Genomic DNA, 18,619 nt, shown 5'->3' on the forward strand with positions numbered 1-18,619 from the left:
GGATCCTACGTTTCAGAAACTACTCGAGAAAGCAGCTGAGGAATATAGGTTCAGTAGAGAAAGGGGAATTGTGCTGCCTTGTGCTGAATCAACTTTTCGAAGGTTCTTAAATCTTATGGATTCTTGATTTTATTTAACCGTTAATGCATTTTTGAAAGAGAAATGATATCGACAATACAAACTGTGAACGATGCGGTTCTATCGCCGTTTTGTTAGGGATGATATCTGTTTCTGTAATAATTTCACGATGAAGATTTCTAATAAGTATTATTTTGTTCCTTTACACTCTGTAACTGCCAATTTTTTGTTCGATTTGAACATTTTGAAGTTTATAAGTAAGTATATACGTTAAGTTATTTCAAGTTCACCATATTCGTCTCATGTCATAACCTACTAAATTCCGAAAATCATGCTTAACAAATAATAACCAGATTCATAATGCAAATTAAAACTCTTGTCCAGGTTTCATATATTTCGTCTTGTCTTGTCTTGTCGTAGGTAATGAAGAGCTAGGTAGCCTTGGTTAAACCTCATCTTTGTAGCTAATATAATTTTATATTTTGGTGAGGCCTTAGCTGTCTCAAGCAGCTGAGACTTGTGTCGAATCCTTTAGCCATATGTTGATATTGGTTTTGGAAAGTCGGTATCTGTAGATTAAAGTTATTCGTGTTGATCCTGCGTGCCCCAAAATAATTCTATCAGTTCTCGCACATCCTCGAAGAGAATATATGCGTGGAGATTTTTCCCCACTCTTTTGTTGAGTCTCTTTATCGGTCTACGTTGCTTAAAACGTACTGTATATAATGCTAACCGTGTTTATGCATTTATAATATGAAATAAACAATTTGCGTAGGTTCTTATTATTTATTTTGAGTGTTAGTTAACCTCTTGATATTAAAAAAAAAATGATAAAACCTTTTGGAGGTTGGAATGATAAAAGATTTATTGACTTTGAACTTCGTTCTCATTAGTTATCAGTAATGCATGTTATGAATATGCTTTTAAAACAATAAAATAAAATAATAGTCACGTAACAGAAAGGAGTGTTAGAGATCATTGCCTAATAGAATTGGCTTGTGGCTCGTTTTAATCTAACAAGAAGGACCAAATTATTAATTAAAAGAAAAATAAAAAATTCTAAGTAACCATTATGGGAAATGTCGTGTTGCAAGAAGGTTTAGATTCAAATTTGCCCATTCACACAAATCCTGGGGAAATTTAATCTTCACTCTTGCTATGTTTAAAATGAAAGGGAAAAAGAAGAAGAAAGAAAACGTAACAGCACGAATCCATTTCTAAGGGAAAGAATATTAATCCCAGAAAACACATGAAATAAACTTCAAACTCATAAATTAGCTGAGAAAATAATAATCAAACATACACCAAACTAAAAATTAAATGATTCGTAACATTGATACCTCACAAGCGTTTTGAAATGACATGACTTCGACAATCTCCTTTATTAAATTCTAAATAATTAATTATTTCTAACAATAATGGTTAACACCGTGAGAGTATATCACAGACATGCATACAAAAATGTTGAATCATGTTGATATTTGTCAATAAATGAAGGAATAGAATGATATTAAACTTGGGATAGTTAGACTCAACGAATTTCTTATTGTCTTTGCTCAAATTACAACCAGCCTGTCAATTTCTAAAATTTACAAGTATGTGGCTGTCATTTGAGCAAGAAGACGAAAGAAAGAAATTCGATCCCCAAAAAAAAAAAAAAGAGAGAAAAAAATCATTACCCAAGGGCATGGCCATCTAGTGAGGCACAGTGTTTAGAACAGTTGATTGTCTCAAAGCCACAGGGAAGCAATTGAGCATGTACAATTTTTTATAGCAATTAGCTATCCCATCAGTCTTTCTTTTACCTGCTCTGCCCCCTTGAACTGACTGATGCTGGATAAATATGTTGGGTCCCCCACTCTGCAATTGACAACTTGTAGCGTTTTGCTTACCTAAAGCTACCCGAGCTATCTGCCTAAGCCTTCAATTCTTTTTTCTAGCTCGTTCGTGATATTTTATTTTATTTTATCACCTTAATCAGTTTATGCTTACTTTCCTCTTTCTTGATTGCGGGGTAGAGTGGGACAATAGCTACGAAGGCAAGGCAAAATTGGAGAAATAGTTTTGAATGGATCGATGCGCCGGGGCCAAGGCAGAGCTATGTATGATTGCCCTTGTATTTATTCGTACAATTACAAAAAGCAGCAGCAAATTAAGGCACGACTTTTCCGAAGTCTACACGCAGAGGTACAGTAGTATCTCTCACATTCTCTCTCTGGGTATATTTAAGATATAATATAATATATGTACGTTGCGTAAATGGTGTAGCTGTTGATGATCCTAGCAACAAAATCCTAGTTCTTGAAACTGTACTCTGTTCAGATACAAATACAACAAGAAAGAGCATGGCAGTGAAATCCCTCGTGCCTCGGAAAAGAGCAACAAACAAATCCCCAAACCCCCTCACTCTCTCTCTCTGTTTCAATCCCCAACTGACCATATGAAGGACCAAAGGCTGATTGAAAACGAAAGTTTTTTTAAAGGATAATAATCCACTTTGTTTATTATTTACATTAAAAAAAAAAAATTTGGAAGGGTTTATTTTGCTGATTTATTGAGAGTGTGTTGGTATATATGAACAGTAGAAGAGGTTACAGTTCCATAAAGAGCTGAACCAGACACCATCCCTTTAAACTTTTTGTCAAACGGATTCTTGAAGTGGAATATGCAAAAACATGCAGTCATGGCTTCTTCTTCTCAACAAGTGCACAAAAGTCACAACCCATTAGAAGAAGTAATTAGCGGGGAACTAGGAAAAGATGAAGGGGGAGGAGATTGGCTTGGGTTAGATTTAGGGTTAGGGTTAAGGTTTGACAGTACTACCGGGTGCAAGAAACCAGCTCATGAACAATCGCACCCGGTTTCAAGCACTGCATTAGCTTCTTCTTCCTCATCTTCACCATTCCTTATCCACCACCAACAGCGTCATGATCAGCAGCAAATACAGTCGGGTTTAGGGATAGGGATACGGCTAGGGTTAGGGTTAGGGTTAGGGTTAGAGCCAAGGGCAAGTGTAGGGTTTGATCAAAAGGGTGTCAGGAGCATGAATGGGGAGCCGCCTAGTAATAATCACAACAAGTTATTGCAAGTTCTGGATCAGGATCATGAAATACCATTACGTTCACGGCAGATGAAGTTAACTAATCATCTTCTTCACTGGCAAATGCCAGGGCTTATTACTGATTCAAATGATTACAGAAGGCCCCACCCTGGCTTTTGGTTTACCCTCATCTCTTCTACCAACCGGTGAGCAAATAGCAAATCACACACTCCTTGGTTCCTTTCTGTTGCAATGTTGAAAATTAGAACACTTTATTGACGTTAGATTCTCTTTTTATTAATATCTGGTTGATTTATTTGATTTTTTCTTACCCACTTACCAGTGTCATTTACTTTATTTTCATAATTATTTTGGCATCTGTGACTCATCATTATCTTTAGTTTTTTTTTTTTTTTCAACCTTGCTATATCATTGAAGTTCATTTTCGTCTCTTCTTGCTGGAATCTGTGTTACACGAGCAGATTTGGAGAAGCACTGCCTCAAGTACCAAAGGCGTATATTAGAGTGAAGTAAGTGGTGCACGTTAGAACGCATACATGATTTTATCATTTCATATCAATCTTGTCATTTGTTCACATAAATTTCCAAAAGGCTAATGATGGTGTTCAGTGAAAATGCATGGAAAAAGCTGATGTTTACTTTTGTAATATTTTTAATTATTGTTTTGGTGACAAAAGAGACGAGCACATGACGATTTCCACGGTTAAAAAGTACCTGGTTACAAAGCTTGGTCTCTCCAACGAAGCTGAGGTAATTAAATTACTCTCTCTCAGTAATACTAATGATTAATGAAGCTTTGCCTTCGCATGAGAGTTATGATACTTGTTTTAGTGAGATGACAGGTTTTTAGTTTGTGGGTCAGTTAACCTGATCATAAAATGATCTGTCTTAAATCTCGCCCTACTGATGAAGCAAATGCAGTCTACTGACAGGTCTAGGCCATTTAATTTGATGTAATTTGAAATTCTAAGGGTTTGAGAGAGCACCCACAGGCCACAACTAGTGTAAAACGAGTCCAATTGTTAGCTGAGAGTGCTGTTGCTAGTGAAAATAATTTTGGACCAATTTGAAGTGAAGGCTTTATATGTCATACTGATATATGCACACACATATATAATGGCTGCGAAAGAATGTATAATCATATATTTTCATCCTCTAGGGTTTTTTAGATTTCTTCTTTGTGCTGCAAAGATTAAAAAATTCTAATTGAAGCTACAGAGATTAATACATCTGCATATATAATGATTCTTTCTTGGAAAATGAAAGCTCTAAATTCAGTTTCTTTAATCGATCTTATGGATTTCCATCACTATTTTTTTCTTTTTTTCTTTTCATATTTTGTTTCCAATGATTGAATTTTATGATTTGTACATCCTTAGTGGTCATTGAAACCCAACAAATATACCAGAAGTTGTTGAGTGTTTGGGAAGTTATTAGTCCTTGAAACTTGCATCAAATATCTTAAAACAAAATTTCCGGTGCTAACCCTAGCTCGAAATTAGCTTATCATAAGATATTCTATGTAATCTACCTTATATCATGATAAGATATGGTACAAATAGGAACTAATTTTGAAGACATTAATCGTTTGCTCTCATTAAAAGAATATGGTGAACACAGTTAACTCTCGAGTGAGAAAACAATGGAGTGATCAGTTAATCAGCACAATGTTAATGTTCTTTGCTTGCAAGCACCTGCTAGTTTTACTTCTGTATCTGCCCATTTTAATTAGAAGAATATGAAAGCTCTTCTGCATTTTTAAATCTTTTAATGACCTTCTAGATCTTCTAGATGTGGGGGATCTGAAAAGGTCCAAATAGGAACTTACGCCAAAGTCCGTGCCCTAGAAGTCAATTTGCAATCAGCCTAATAATCAACAGTGACAACATTACATATAAAGAATCTTTTGATCCCCTTTTCTTTTACAGCTCCAAACATGATGGCCTCCAAGGACACTGTTATCGTCACACTCTCGCAGGAATACAGTAAATATATCGGTTTGAGAATGTGAATAATGACAACTTGTTTTCTAATAATAAGCCAGAGAGGGTGTTAATACAATAGTTAATGTATATCGAAAATGTGAATGGCCGAGTCAACATAATGCTTTTGGCTGTAAGTATTATTTATTCAGATAAATAGAGTGCAAGTTTTCTTCCTAATGCTGTGTCAAGTCACCATTGAAACTGTAATAGAAATATATTTAACTTGCAATCTTTATATGAAATTGACCTTTTTCTGTGATGGTTTCTTCTTCTATGATATTGGCGACAGGTTGATATATCATGCATGGGGTTGAACTTGCAGCATACACTGACCTTGAGGCAAGTGCGAGACGTTGTTTGGCTGCCCAGATTGATACAGTCAGTCAATTCAACAACTGTGTTGTTCCAGAACTCTGAGGACATGTCTATGCCATTACACTACGAAAGACGCTGCCTCTTCGACTTGAATAATTAAAGCTGTTTAATTTGTTTGGCATCCTAGTTAATGTATATTAACTCATTTCGAAGAATTAAGTTGCAGAACGCTAATTATATTATGCTTGATTCTTCAAGCAAAGTTAATTGTATAGTCTGAACGTCATGTAATGTATAAATACTGTCACCTATGGTTCTGAAGGTGATGTAATCCTCAGCGACGTTTAATTCACTCTGAAATCTAAGAAAAATGCCTAGAGCTTATTTTTGCTCGGAATCAGTAAAACTAATCCAGAGTAAATGTTACAAAATCCACGATGCTGGAGTTGAAAGTTTTCAAAACCTTCAAATGAATTCATTTTTCACTAACTAACAAGAGGGATGTGGTTGGTATCTCTGGTCTCACTGGGGCTTGATTGTTAGCCCGATTGTTGCCGCACTGGAGAAATTCAAAGTACTTTTCCCATTTGTTGTCCCGGAAACTTTCGGCTCTTTATGTATAATAAATACAAAATTTCTTTTCCAAGCCTTTACCACAGACAAAATTATTCTTCCTGGGAATTCACTATCGTGACTGATAAGAGAGGGTCAAGTCCACTCAAAACCAAGAAAATTGATGATCAGTCTCTTAAATTTATCACAGAAATAGTTCTGCATGAAAGGAAACCAAAGCAAAGTTAACAAAATTAAAATGAAACAGAACCAATCTTATATTAGGCAAAATGTATTGAAGATCCGGACTGACACAAAAAGTTTGCACCATGCATTTATATTCCCATGGCAAATATGCAGAATTTATAGGATAAGCTAAAATGTAAGACAAGGAGACCTTGAAGTTTCCAATCCAACTTTCAGTCTCCCAACTCTCAAGGAGTTATTATAGCTGCTACACTGATATTCCAGAAGAATTTATGATGCACCTTAAATCCTTTTTCTTCTGCTGATCGCATCGAATCCCCTTGCTACCAGCAAAAATGTAAGGTTATATCTTCCAATTCTAACACACTAATCCTGTCCCCTGAAACTAACCACTCTTGAACCGTATATATTATATATAATACACACACACACACACACACATACATGCAAGCTTATGGTTGTCCCACAAAACCAGTAGCTATGGTTTCAGAAACAAACTCATCTGCGTTGAGTTTTAAGCCTCGATGCTTACTCATCCATCATTGTATAGTTCCAAGCATTTAGACTCTGATATCCAGCAAACAATCAATATATACATCCTATAGTGCATCAAATGCTGTCGGATCCTAAATTTGATCTTCATCGTAAATTTTAGAGTAGGTTGTATGATTTTAGCTTGTGACTCCAAAAACCAATTTCTTAGGAAAGGATGTTCTATTGACTCCTGGAAACTCATCAGCCTTGTCTTCAAACTTTCTTTGGAAATCATCTAACTCCTTATTGGCATAAGCTTCTATATACTCTCTTCCTCAACGACAGCAACTTGATGTGCTCACATTACTCTACAATATCTAATTTTTCTAATTTATTCAGTATTCGAGCACTTCGTCATTTTCCCTGTAAACTTTCTTTGGAAATCATCTAACTCCTTATTGGCATAATTTTCTATATACTCTCTTCCTCAATGACAGTAACTTGATGAGCTCTCACTACTCTACAATATCTAATTTTCCTAATTTTTTCAGTATTAGAGCACTTCGTCAGTTTCCCTGGAAAATACCCAGGACAATAATTTTTCGTATTCAAACCAACAGAGGCAGATGCTACCAACTGGTTTCCAAACTGATAGTTAAACCAGGAAAAGTGATGATGCAACAGTTACACACTAGAGAAAGAGAGAGCGAAGAAAAACGCAACGAAGCTATAAGTCTAGAAAAGATGCTTGAAAACTACTTTCTCCACTTCCTGAGGCAAATTCTTTCTTGTGCCATCCTTAAATGTACAATGGAAGATTTGGATTCTTTCTAGGCAACAAATTTAGCACTGGAAACACCCACGAAATGCAAAGAGGGCAAGAAAGAACAAGAGCACCAATGCACAAAAATGTCTGAGCCATCTCATAAAATTCAATGTCCATAAGTCCAACCATATTCTTCAATAAATTCGTATCAAATTCTTATTTACTATGCTATCAATTTGTTAATAGGTCTATGAAGATACACCAACCATGACGCTTTATGATTTTAACTTCCAAACTTGGAATTTGCAGGGATGTTGATGCGGGAAGGAACAAAAATCAATTTAGGTATACAATTCGATCCAAATTATAAGCATAAAGATTGGACAACAAATTGTTTTCATTCTTTCCATTATGTTGCTCTTTCTCCTATTGTAACACCACTTGATATTGTCTTAGCTGTATTGATAGCGCAATTGATTAATATACCATGGAGATAACAAGTGGCAGCTGAAAAGAACGGAAAGAAACACTGTTCTACACATAATTAATACTTTTAGCACATCTAATCTCAGTTGTATTAAATGTACAATCAACTAATACACCACAGAAAGAACAAGTGGCAGCCAAAAAAGCTTCGGAAAGAACACAGATTTATGCATAATTAATACTTTCCGCACATTCAAGGCAGAAATCACTGTTTGGCCCCCTCAATCTTACTCTCTTTTTGTTTTATACCCCTCTCAAGTTTACTGTTTCCATATTATTGCCTTTCCAAGTCCCTGCAAAGATAATACCCATAATCTGGATCCAATACTATATAAAACTGAGAACTTGCACGTGTTTCACACTAAACAGGGGAAGCATCATGATCAAGTTAGTGAGTCTTCATAAAATTAGCAGTTTGTTGATCAGCATTGTAAACAGAACATATCTAACTATGATAGCTGCAGTCACACAGAATTCTAACTATTGCAATCAAACGCATAATAACTAAATTTTAAAACAAAAAGAAAAAAAATAGCCAATAAGAATTAAAAAAAAAAAAAAAGTAATTCGTAGAAAGTAAAAAAAAAAAAAAAGAGGATCAAAGTCAAACCTTAAAAGCCATAAAGAAGGGAACAAATCCCTCCTATTGATAGCGCTGGTCTCTTCACAAGGCCAACTCACGAGTCAAATCATTTTTGCGTGAATGATCCAGATCCCCGTTAACAAAAATTAGAATTTTTTTTTCCTATTTTTCAAACCAATAAACATGAATATTTGTAAATTAAAAAGAAAGTTGAGTAAGAGAGCAAATTCGGGATCATTGCACGCAAAAATGATGCAAATCGACGAGTTGGAATTGTGAAGCAACCAGCACCTTCCCCAGACGTGAGAGGCGATATTGGGACTTGCTTTGGCGGCTGAGAAACTCAGAAAATATATTTTAGATTTTCTAGGTTTTTAGCTTGTACAGTTGGAAAAAAAAATTCAAACATTTACGTAAATGTCATTTTGTGGGGCCCTTTTGAAATGTTTTTATAACCTACGTCTCTGTTCATATATGGCAAGTGGTAGCAGGATGGACTGACACGTCTCACTGCGAACTCTGCACGCGACACGAAACGGATAGCGACAGGAGGTGGTACTGGGTCCGGCTATTACCTGGTGAAAGCTTATGCATGAAATACACCCCGAGAGAGATCTAAGTACGCCACAATTATAAGCATCCGTTCCTCAAGTTAGCAGTGGCCTGTGCGGACAGGTCTTGGATCCAGCCCACCAGCTAAACGCCGGTAAAGGGCGGCAATACATTGACATCAACACATAGGTTGGACAACGTGTCGACAAAAGTTTTGTGATGAGACCCTCATTTAGCTTATTAATTCTTACGATTTTTGCCTTTACGATCGTCTTTTTTTTGTCCCTTTTCGCTTACACTGGTTTCATGTTTTAGCATACTCAAAGTTTATCATTTCTATATTATGCCCTCTAGAATTAAATTTTCTATGGATTCATTAAGGAAAATGCTACTTACCCCGAGTTAAACTCCGGGTCAAACCCCAAAATTAATCCAAACGATGTTGTTTCATCCTTTTTTTATTTTTCAATCTCACTAAAATGACGTGTTTTGTCTTAGTTAAGGCAAAACAAACGGCAGCCTCAAATTGCCTTCTTTTCCTCTTCGTCTCACAACCTTTAGCGTTGTATTCCTCTTCCTCTTCGTTTCACAGCCGCCACCACTGACAACCACCACCGACAGCCTCTTCATTTCACAGCCACCACCACTGACAACCATCACGCCTGCCAACCACCATCACACATACCCAGTCATTCTCCTTCTATTCCTCTGTAAAATCAGTTACAGCCTCTGTGTTAGCAGCAGTTCCTGCACCGCACCAATATATGTTTGGAGCCATGTAATGAATTTTCTCACAATTCTTATCACAAACGATGGGTCCTTCAGTTGCTCTGGTATGCTGCAAAAGCCTGCATATTTTTCTCCTTATAATTTGAGAAAGTGTGAAGTACCGTAAAACCATAGGCCACGCTACTTGGCAATCATCTTCAAGGAAAACGTCACAAATTCCCCCATTTATAATCCACTCTCCCAAACCAAAAAGAACACATTGACATGATAACAAATACATATATTCCACTTTCATATTTCGTCTTATTATAGTGGAAGTCTGAAATAATTCCCTTATACATTCTTCATCATCCTTGAACCAATCATTTACTGCAATATTTTTAAACGAAGGGGAAGAAAACAGTGGTTTTACATAGAAAGGAGAATGGCTATGGTGAGCATAAGCGGAAGAGGAGAGTAAGCAATTTGGGGTTGACATTGCTGCCCAAAACGACGTTGTTTTGGGAAGAATGAAAAGAATAAAAAAAGGGATTGAAACGGTGTCGTTAGTTGGCTTCGGGGTTTGACCCAAGGTAAGTAGCAAAACTCATTCACTAATAGTGTCATTATTTTTTGGATAAAAGCTCGTTTAGTGTCCCTATATTTTGAAGTTAGTGTTCATTTAGTTCTTATATTTTTAAAAATATCTCAAATTATCCCTACCATTAAATTATTGACATTATTGCCATTATATTTTGTTCATTTTAACTTATTTTTACAATATTACCATATTAAAATAATTTTTTTAGATATTATTAAAAAGAAAAAAATAAATTACTAGTTTAACACTAAAAAATAAAATTAAAAAATATATATTAATTTTTGTGGAACACTCTCTTGAGTTAAACTATTAATTTTTTCTAAAAAAAATTGATAATATAATTTTTTACAATATTAATTTTGTAGACAAACGTGAGCTTCCACAAAAATTAATATATACCTTTATTTTATTTTATTTTAGAGTTTAATTTGATAATCTAATTTTTTATTAATATCCTAAAAAAAACATTATTGTAAGAGTATAATATTGTAAAATCAAGTTAAAAAGAATTAAAAATAATTGCATGAGTGTCAATATTTAACAATAGGGGTGTTTTGAGGCGTTTTTAAAAATATAGGGACTAAATAGGTACTAATCTCATAATATAAGGACTAAACAAATTTTTAACCTTAGTTTCTCCATGAGAAAAATATCAATAAAAGAATATATTTTGTGTATGTATGTGTGTGTATAATCGTAAGCAAAATAGAATTTAGTTGACTCATCATCAACTCATTAATTTTATATTTTAATTAACATAATTAAATGCATAAATATAGTTAATTAATTTCAGGATATGAGAAGAATCAGTCATCGTTAAATCAATTAAAAAAAAACGATGCAATTATGTAAATGCATGGTGTTATTAATGAAATTTATTATTAATTATCAATTATTAAATAATAACTTAAATGTCACATCAGTTAAATTATATATCAATTATAAATTAAATATTACAGCTGAGTAAACATAACATCAATGATTTTGAAGTAAGTATACGATAAGAATTTTTCGAAGAGATAAACGTATAACCTCAATTTCTTTTAAAGTAGTTCATACTTTTTTTTTTTTTTTTTTTTTTTACCTAATACCATAAGTGTCCATTATAATAATTTTATTGCTGCATTCACATGTTAATATTCATCTTTCTGCCTTCATGCACGCGGGCTGACACGTACCCCGTCCCCTAAGTTTTTAGTGCTGGGCCTCGTCTGTAGAGCTTGTGCAAAAAATGGTAAAATCAACACATAACTTATAGAACCGGCACCGTGAATTAGATGATTGGATTGCCTGGAAACCTAATTATGTAGGATGAAGAAAAGGCAAATTGTTTTTATTAAAAAGAATAAATCATAGAAAATGGAAGAAATCGATGGATGGGATCATAAGGGATTACTATTTGGGTCAACTTTAGAAACCATGCATGCATTATTTGCAATGAGCACCAACTGGGCATATATGATTCATCACATTTACACTACGCTTACAAATGAAGCAACTGTGAAATGAAAGTTATCATTTTCTTCATGGACAAGGCCAGTCGCACTACTCAACATATTTGCAGTCAAACACACTGACAATATGATTATTGTCATAATTAATTGGTATCAATGCGTCCTTCAAATTATGACCAACACTAGTAGTTGCTGTGGATATAGAACAAGCCTGCCAGAAATACAAATAATTTAGAAGTTTGAAAATCCAAAATCACTAGTTAGCTTTCACGAATTATCTACCTTTTTTTTTTTTTTCAAATCGACCGACTAAGAGAAGGAGAAGAGAAACTCAAGCTCCATAACCTAATCGAAGGACATTATATTCTTAGGTGTAAGATGACATGTCGACATTGATCATACTTTTTGTCCCTTCTTAATCACATTATAATCCATTGATGTTTATAGTCGAAAATTTATTACAAATTTATACTCCTAATAACTAAGTCTAAAACAAATTAATCAACTTTCAAATATCTAAGGAAAATCTGAACACCTAAACATTCAACAATATAAGTGACTAAAAAATTATTTACATAATTACATATAAATTAGGGTTTACTGAAATTCTAAACACACGTGTTCGTAGTAAGATCTAAATATTTATTGAGGTTAAATAAAAAATTTACTTTCACAAAGGAGAAATTTATCCCTGTTTCATACATTTTATTTTATTTTATTTTATTTTTTGACAAATCATCCATTTTATTTATTAGAAGGGGAAAAGAGCTTTTGTGGCCGCTATTAACATTGAGCTACATGCATTTATTTTTTAGGGCACCCGTACACCATTGGGCATTTGGGCTACAACTAGTTAGCCCAATTGGCACATATGCGTGTATTACACAGGTCATAAGTCGGGTATTGTTCAAAAGCACAAATAGAATAATAGATGTTGATACGGCAGACAAGCACGGGTGGTGATTGGCGAAAACTACTGACACGTCCAACTACAAGCACGTTATAAAATTCAAGAAAAATATATGGGAAGTGATCACCTTACCTGATAGGGAGTTCGTCACCCACGCTCAACTAAGGAGAGTGTACAACACCTCTCACAGCTTTGTCCATTAAAAAAATATTTTTTTTTCCAGTCGGCCAAGGTTTATTAGGTCAACCTCAATAATTGTGAAATATTTTTAAACTTAAATATTAAACAACAAGTTTTTGATTCTATTTAAGCAAGTGTTTCGAGAATAGATATCCAAAAAATAGCCTATCAAAAAAAATCCAAAAAATAGATTTTTGGAGGGGCTAAGTACTTGTGTTCTTCTGATTCCTGCATCACTGACAAGCGCGTGAAAAAAAAAGGAGTAAAAAATAAGAAGACATGAATGTGAGTGGGACCAAGTGCCAATTGTAATGGACCAGTGGGGACAGAAACATGACCTGCATTCAGCTTTTTGAGTCTAGTTCATTAGACTTCGGTTTTGGAGGATAGATTTAATTATATTTGCCTTCTGCTCGTTTCTTGTCTTTGCTGCTGCTTGCTGCTGTTGTTTTCGGCTTTTAAAAATTAAAACATTATTTCTTCCCTCTCTCACCTTACACCTCAACACCTTCGCCTTCACCTTCACTTCACTTCACTTCACTTCACTTGACAGCCTTCTTTTTTGTTTTCCCTTAAACAAACAAACTCCACACCACAGGCAAGAGGCAAGGCAACAAATCGATAACAATGCCTTCTTTCTTATATCTAACATTTCACCTTCTGGGTCTGAAGAATGCTTGATTTGCTGTCTTCAAAGATCTGTCTCGTCAACTACCATTCTGCTTTTTTTCACACTTCAAGCATTGTTCGTGATCAAGCCTGCTCAAATTCTTGCCATGAAGTTGGGTAAGTGCATTTTTTTATGAAATGTTGAGGCATTCTTGTTTTTTTAAAGTTATTTATTAATCAGTTCATCTTGGAATCTCTCTTAGATGGCATTGTTACTTTGTGTTTACTTATTATTTCTTACAATGATTGTTCTTCAATTCATTTGCTCAGAAGTTAGAACAGGAGCTTTAGTTTTTCTTTTGTCTAGATAACTCTATATAAGTAGCGTGCGTGATCTTTCTTTTTTTATTATATCTGTAAGCATTATGCTGGCATTTATTTGTATATAAGAGCTCAAGTTAATGGTAGTTGGAATTTTGGCAGGTAGTTTTAGCCTTTCAATGACTCACATGTACATTGCGTATGGTTATGCGATTAGATCCGGTGCTAACTATCAAGACAACTCACAAAAATTGAATCTTTAAACGACAAAAATGAGCTGGGTCAAACTATTAAACTTTGCAGGTAGCATATACAGATTCATAAATGAACTTGATTGTTGCATAGGGAAATATATATGTCCCTTCTTTACTAATCTCCTTAATGGTGAATTATGTGCAAGAGAGATGCTAATAGGAGGAACCATACTTTTTCCTGTTATATGTACTGACCTTCATTTATGAAATTTCTAAAAGTTATCTGCAAGCTTGACCTTGGCATCAATTCCATTCTTGCTTTCAAACATGATGCAAAAGTTTAACAATCAACATGATATAGGTTCTCAACAACATGATTTGAATTCATCTCCAGGGAAAAATTTAAATGGAAGTCTCAGGAAATCAGGGTCTGGTGCGTCTTCTCTGACTTCTAATTGTATGCCTTAGATGTGATTTTTTTTTTCAATTTTTTGTTCATTCACAGTTATTTATCTTTTTTCTTCCATCTTATCGTGCAAGAATCTGTTCCTCTTTTTCTCATTGGTTCTCTTGTTGGTAAAGTGAATGCTAATTGTCTAGATGTGAGCTGTTTTCTGCTTAAGCGTACCTTTTTCTCACCATTTTCTTAATGGAATTCATGCAGATTTTCTGCAAAATAATATTGATGCATCTCCAGCACGAAGTTTGGATGGAAGTTTCAGAAAATCTAACTCTGGTTTGTAATAATGGCTTCCTTTTGTTCTTGTTTTATCTAGTGGGGCAGGGGTCAATTTTTATTCCTTTACCTCACTTAAATTATGCACTAAATCTTAGTCTTTTTGCTTGATTGTTTTTATGCCTAATAAATTCATAATTTGTTTATGGCATGGCTGTTAGCCACTGTCCAGTACCTTCTTTAGCGAACTGAACATTGGGTTGGATTAGAGAAAATTATAAACATTATAATCCAGAGAATAAGTTTGGCTCTGCTTCAGGCATCTGACCTTGTGATAGTATTTACAGGTGAAAGTTCTTCAAAGGAGCAGCCTGAATTAGCCAAAGTATTTGAAAGGCATAAAAAGGAAAATAAAAATCAAGTTGAGAATGTTTTTGTGCCTTCAACAGAAAATACAACTATTGAGAATTTCTGGGTTTTCAGTTTAACTGAAAAGAAAGAAAATAGCATAAGAGTAATTTTGTCCAAATTTGAAGTGCTACAGTGGGAAGGGTAAGGTTGAAAACTGCACAGATGGAATAGTAAAGAAAGATGGAATAGTTAAGAAATATATGTTGTGTAAATCTAGAAGAGTAAGTGAACCTTATGCCAAATCATTCTTATTAGATGAGTTCTCAAATTAAGAGGAAGAAAAGGGGATGTTTTCTCATACTTAAGCAAAGGAAAAGCCAATGTGCAAGTGCACACCCTTATATGTGCTCATGTGTGCATGCTAAGAGCTCAGCAATTGCTTTTCCTATCTAGAGACCCCCCCCCCAAAAAAAAAAGTTTTTTAAGAAGTAAGTTGGTAGTTAATTTCATCCTGTAACTTTTTGTTGGCTTGCATTCATGATGTATTATGGCAGTACAGTCTGACAATCTGAACATGTCAATCATATTTTTGTAAGTACATTATTTCTTGACCTATTTTATAAATCATAATCGCTGAAGTTTCCATATTTGCATTCATTCTTCTCCTATATAATGCATATATTTCTATTCAGTATATTTTTGTTACTACTAATGCTGCATTATGGTGACTACGGAATGCAGTTATATCTGCCCACAGTATATCTGGCATTTCAGCTTCAAGCCAGATTATTCCTACTTCCAGAAGAATGTACAAGATGCTCAAGGATTTTAGAAGGAAACTTGTTGACCTAGAACTATTCACACAGAGTCTTGAGGATTGGGTTCTGGAAAAATCTCTTGCAGATCCAGCCTCTGGGAAGCAGTCTTTCAGGTCTCCGTTTCTGATGGATGAACTGTGCAGGCTTGATTTAGCATTGGAGGGGGTTTTATTTCAGCAACTATGTCGTATGCCGTGCTCATCTTATGCATCTTATGACCTGAAAGAAGATGAGTTTCTTGCAGTAGAAGACTTCCTACATGCTATAGTGAATGGCTTGTGGCGTACATTTTGGCGTAAAAGTGGACCATTGCCTTTCTTTCTATCCTGTCCCCGTCATCCTGGATCCAAGTTTTATTCTGTAGAGAAGGCAATATCAAGGGGAAGGATTGATGAGCTCTGTGGTTTGTCTTTGATATCAACAACTGGGAATGATCTACATGTACACTGGGATCAGGTGATGGAATTTGCCTTATTTAGATCAGAAATATTATCAGGAAATGATTTGAAGTTATCACCTAGCAGCATTTGTGAAGCCTTATTTTACGGTATTCATGTACTTATATCTAGGAGTTTGAGCAAGTATTGCACCATTGGCAATGATTCTATCTTTGTTTTGGTTTTTGATTCAAAATTTGGTGGAGTCGTAAAACTTGGTGGTGACCTTGGAAAACTTGAATTCAATTCAGCTAATCCATACCAATCTGTGGTAGAGTGGCTGAAATGTCATGCTGAAATAAATGTTTCCTCAGTAGACCAGATATGGAACAAGCTAGGGAATGCAAGTTGGGGAGACCTTGGAACTCTCCAGGTTATTCTGGCAACTTTCTATTCTATTGTCCAGTGGAATGGACCGCCAAGAAAATCAATAGCCTCATTGGCTTCAGATCACAGTCTCCGTCTTCAAAAGCGTAGGCTTGAGTACCGCTTAATTGACAATGGAAATGCACCGGTACCTTTCCAACAGGCTAGCCATGAGCAAGGCGAGATTGTTGAAGTTGAACAGAGTGATAATCCTTATTCCAGAAAGCAAGCATCCCGCTTAAAGCTCAAGCAGGGTGAAATATTGGTTTTGGAGGATCAAAGGCAGGGGCAAAAAAGTTTCCAAATACAGGAGTCTTTGGCACTAGGGAACCATTTCATCTACATTGCTGTTTCTGTAGATAATCCCACTGAGTTGTTGACTGTCTATGTGGGTGCTCATCCATCCAGACTAGAGCCATCTTGGGAAGATATGAGTCTATGGTACCAAGTACAGAGGCAAACAAAAGTGTTAAACACCTTGAGACAAGAGGGAGTTTCAAGCAAATATTTGCCAGAAATAATTGCATCTGGTCGAATTTTGCATTCTGGTTCTTGTAAAAAGCAGACCCCAGGTGGCTGTTGTGATCATCCATTGTGTGGAACTCCAATATTAGTGACATCTCCAGTTGGAGAACCACTTTCTCTTGTTCTTGCTCATGATGGCCCTTTGTCTTCTGAGGAGGCAACACGATGCTGCCGAGACTGTCTGCTTGCTCTACGAACTGCAGCATTGATGAATGTTCAACATGGTGATATTTGCCCTGAAAACATAATATGCATTGTCAACATGCAAGGTGCAAGAAGCAAACTTTCATACATGCCAATATCATGGGGGCGTGCAGTTTTGGAAGACAGGGATAGCCCATCAATAAATTTGCAGTTCTCATCATCTCATGCACTGCAGCATGGTAAGCTTTGTCCATCATCAGATGCCGAGAGCCTTGTCTACCTCTTATATTTTGTATGTGGAGGAACCATGGAGCAAGTGGACTCCATTGAATCAGCTTTGCAATGGAGGGAGAGAAACTGGGCAAAGCGATCAATCCAGCAGCAACTGGGCGAGGTTTCAGCACTCTTAAAGGCGTTTGCCGATTATGTGGATAGCCTGTGTGGAACCCCATATCCAGTTGACTATGAAATTTGGTTGAAAAGACTACATAGAGCTGTCGATGGCTCAACAAATAGAGGTAAAATGATTGAAGAAGTAGCCATAACATTGAGACTAGAGGATGTCGCCGAATCCTCGGGAACCTCTGGAGGTGGTACCTAGATTTTCATGCTGAATGATAGCTGATGGCTATTAAATCATATCTTCATTTTTGGGTTTGTTTTTGTAATAGTCTTTGGGTGAGAGTCAATATTAACAGGCATAGTTTACCTAAAATGGAAACTGGGAAGTGGGAGCTCTAGAATCTAGAAACTAGAACTTATCTTCCTCAACAATGTGAAGCTTATGAAGTTGAGGAATGGTAGAGATTGAAGAAAATATGTGGCCATTTTTGGATTGGATTCAATGTAAATGTAGTTTAATTAAGTACAAAAAAAAATATTGAGTTTCATCCCCTTCAAAAGTTTGCATCGTCGTTACATCAAAGCTATTTCCATGTTTCTCATATAGGTACTAATGATTTGTACAAATATATATGAGATAATGTGCAATTATTCTCATATTATTTATTTCTTGTATTTTCTTATGAAATATGAAACACAAGAATATATGATAATAGTATAACATTTCCACATTAATTTGTATAAACAAAATTTATACAATGCTTTCTAAAGTAATTTTACAATAAAGAAAAAAAAGAAATTTAGAAACAAGTTAAAAGATAACATGTAAATTTTAATATATTACAAAATAAAATACACTAGTGTTTGTGTGCATGTATCTATCTTTTACCTTGTTCTTTAATTTGTTAAAATTATAAAATTACT

The 18,619-nt window shown here is 35.2% G+C and overlaps 1 protein-coding gene and 1 long non-coding RNA gene across 3 annotated transcripts; one reads left to right on the top strand and one right to left on the bottom strand.

Moving 5' to 3' along the window:
• Positions 1-5,654: 5,654 nt before the first annotated feature.
• LOC112096826 lies at positions 5,655-8,869 on the bottom strand. The gene is made up of 2 exons (XR_002904661.1): positions 8,535-8,869; positions 5,655-6,210 (listed from the first exon to the last, which is right to left on the bottom strand). It is a non-coding gene; the product is annotated as an uncharacterized LOC112096826 (long non-coding RNA).
• Positions 8,870-13,299: 4,430 nt separating this feature from the next.
• LOC112097057 lies at positions 13,300-18,276 on the top strand. Of its 2 annotated transcripts, XM_024181379.1 has the most exons (4): positions 13,300-13,698; positions 14,398-14,469; positions 14,701-14,772; positions 15,805-18,276. In XM_024181379.1, exons 1-4 carry the CDS (start codon positions 13,689-13,691, stop codon positions 17,952-17,954), a joined length of 2,304 nt encoding a protein of 767 aa, XP_024037147.1. In that variant the 5' UTR covers positions 13,300-13,688; the 3' UTR covers positions 17,955-18,276. The 2 variants fall into 2 exon arrangements, with proteins under 2 accessions (XP_024037147.1, XP_024037148.1); XM_024181380.1 differs by lacking the exon at positions 14,398-14,469.
• Positions 18,277-18,619: the final 343 nt, after the last annotated feature.

Source organism: Citrus clementina, unplaced genomic scaffold, assembly GCF_000493195.1.
Source record: "Citrus clementina cultivar Clemenules unplaced genomic scaffold, Citrus_clementina_v1.0 scaffold_7, whole genome shotgun sequence".
NCBI lineage: Eukaryota > Viridiplantae > Streptophyta > Magnoliopsida > Sapindales > Rutaceae > Citrus > Citrus x clementina.

Bases quoted from the DNA above. Each gene is read 5' to 3' on its own strand.
- LOC112097057 (XM_024181379.1), top strand. The intron at 14,470-14,700 runs GTGCGTCTTCTC...GAATTCATGCAG, and splicing joins TCTCAGGAAATCAGGGTCTG to ATTTTCTGCAAAATAATATT. The intron at 14,773-15,804 runs GTTTGTAATAAT...TACGGAATGCAG, and splicing joins TTTCAGAAAATCTAACTCTG to TTATATCTGCCCACAGTATA.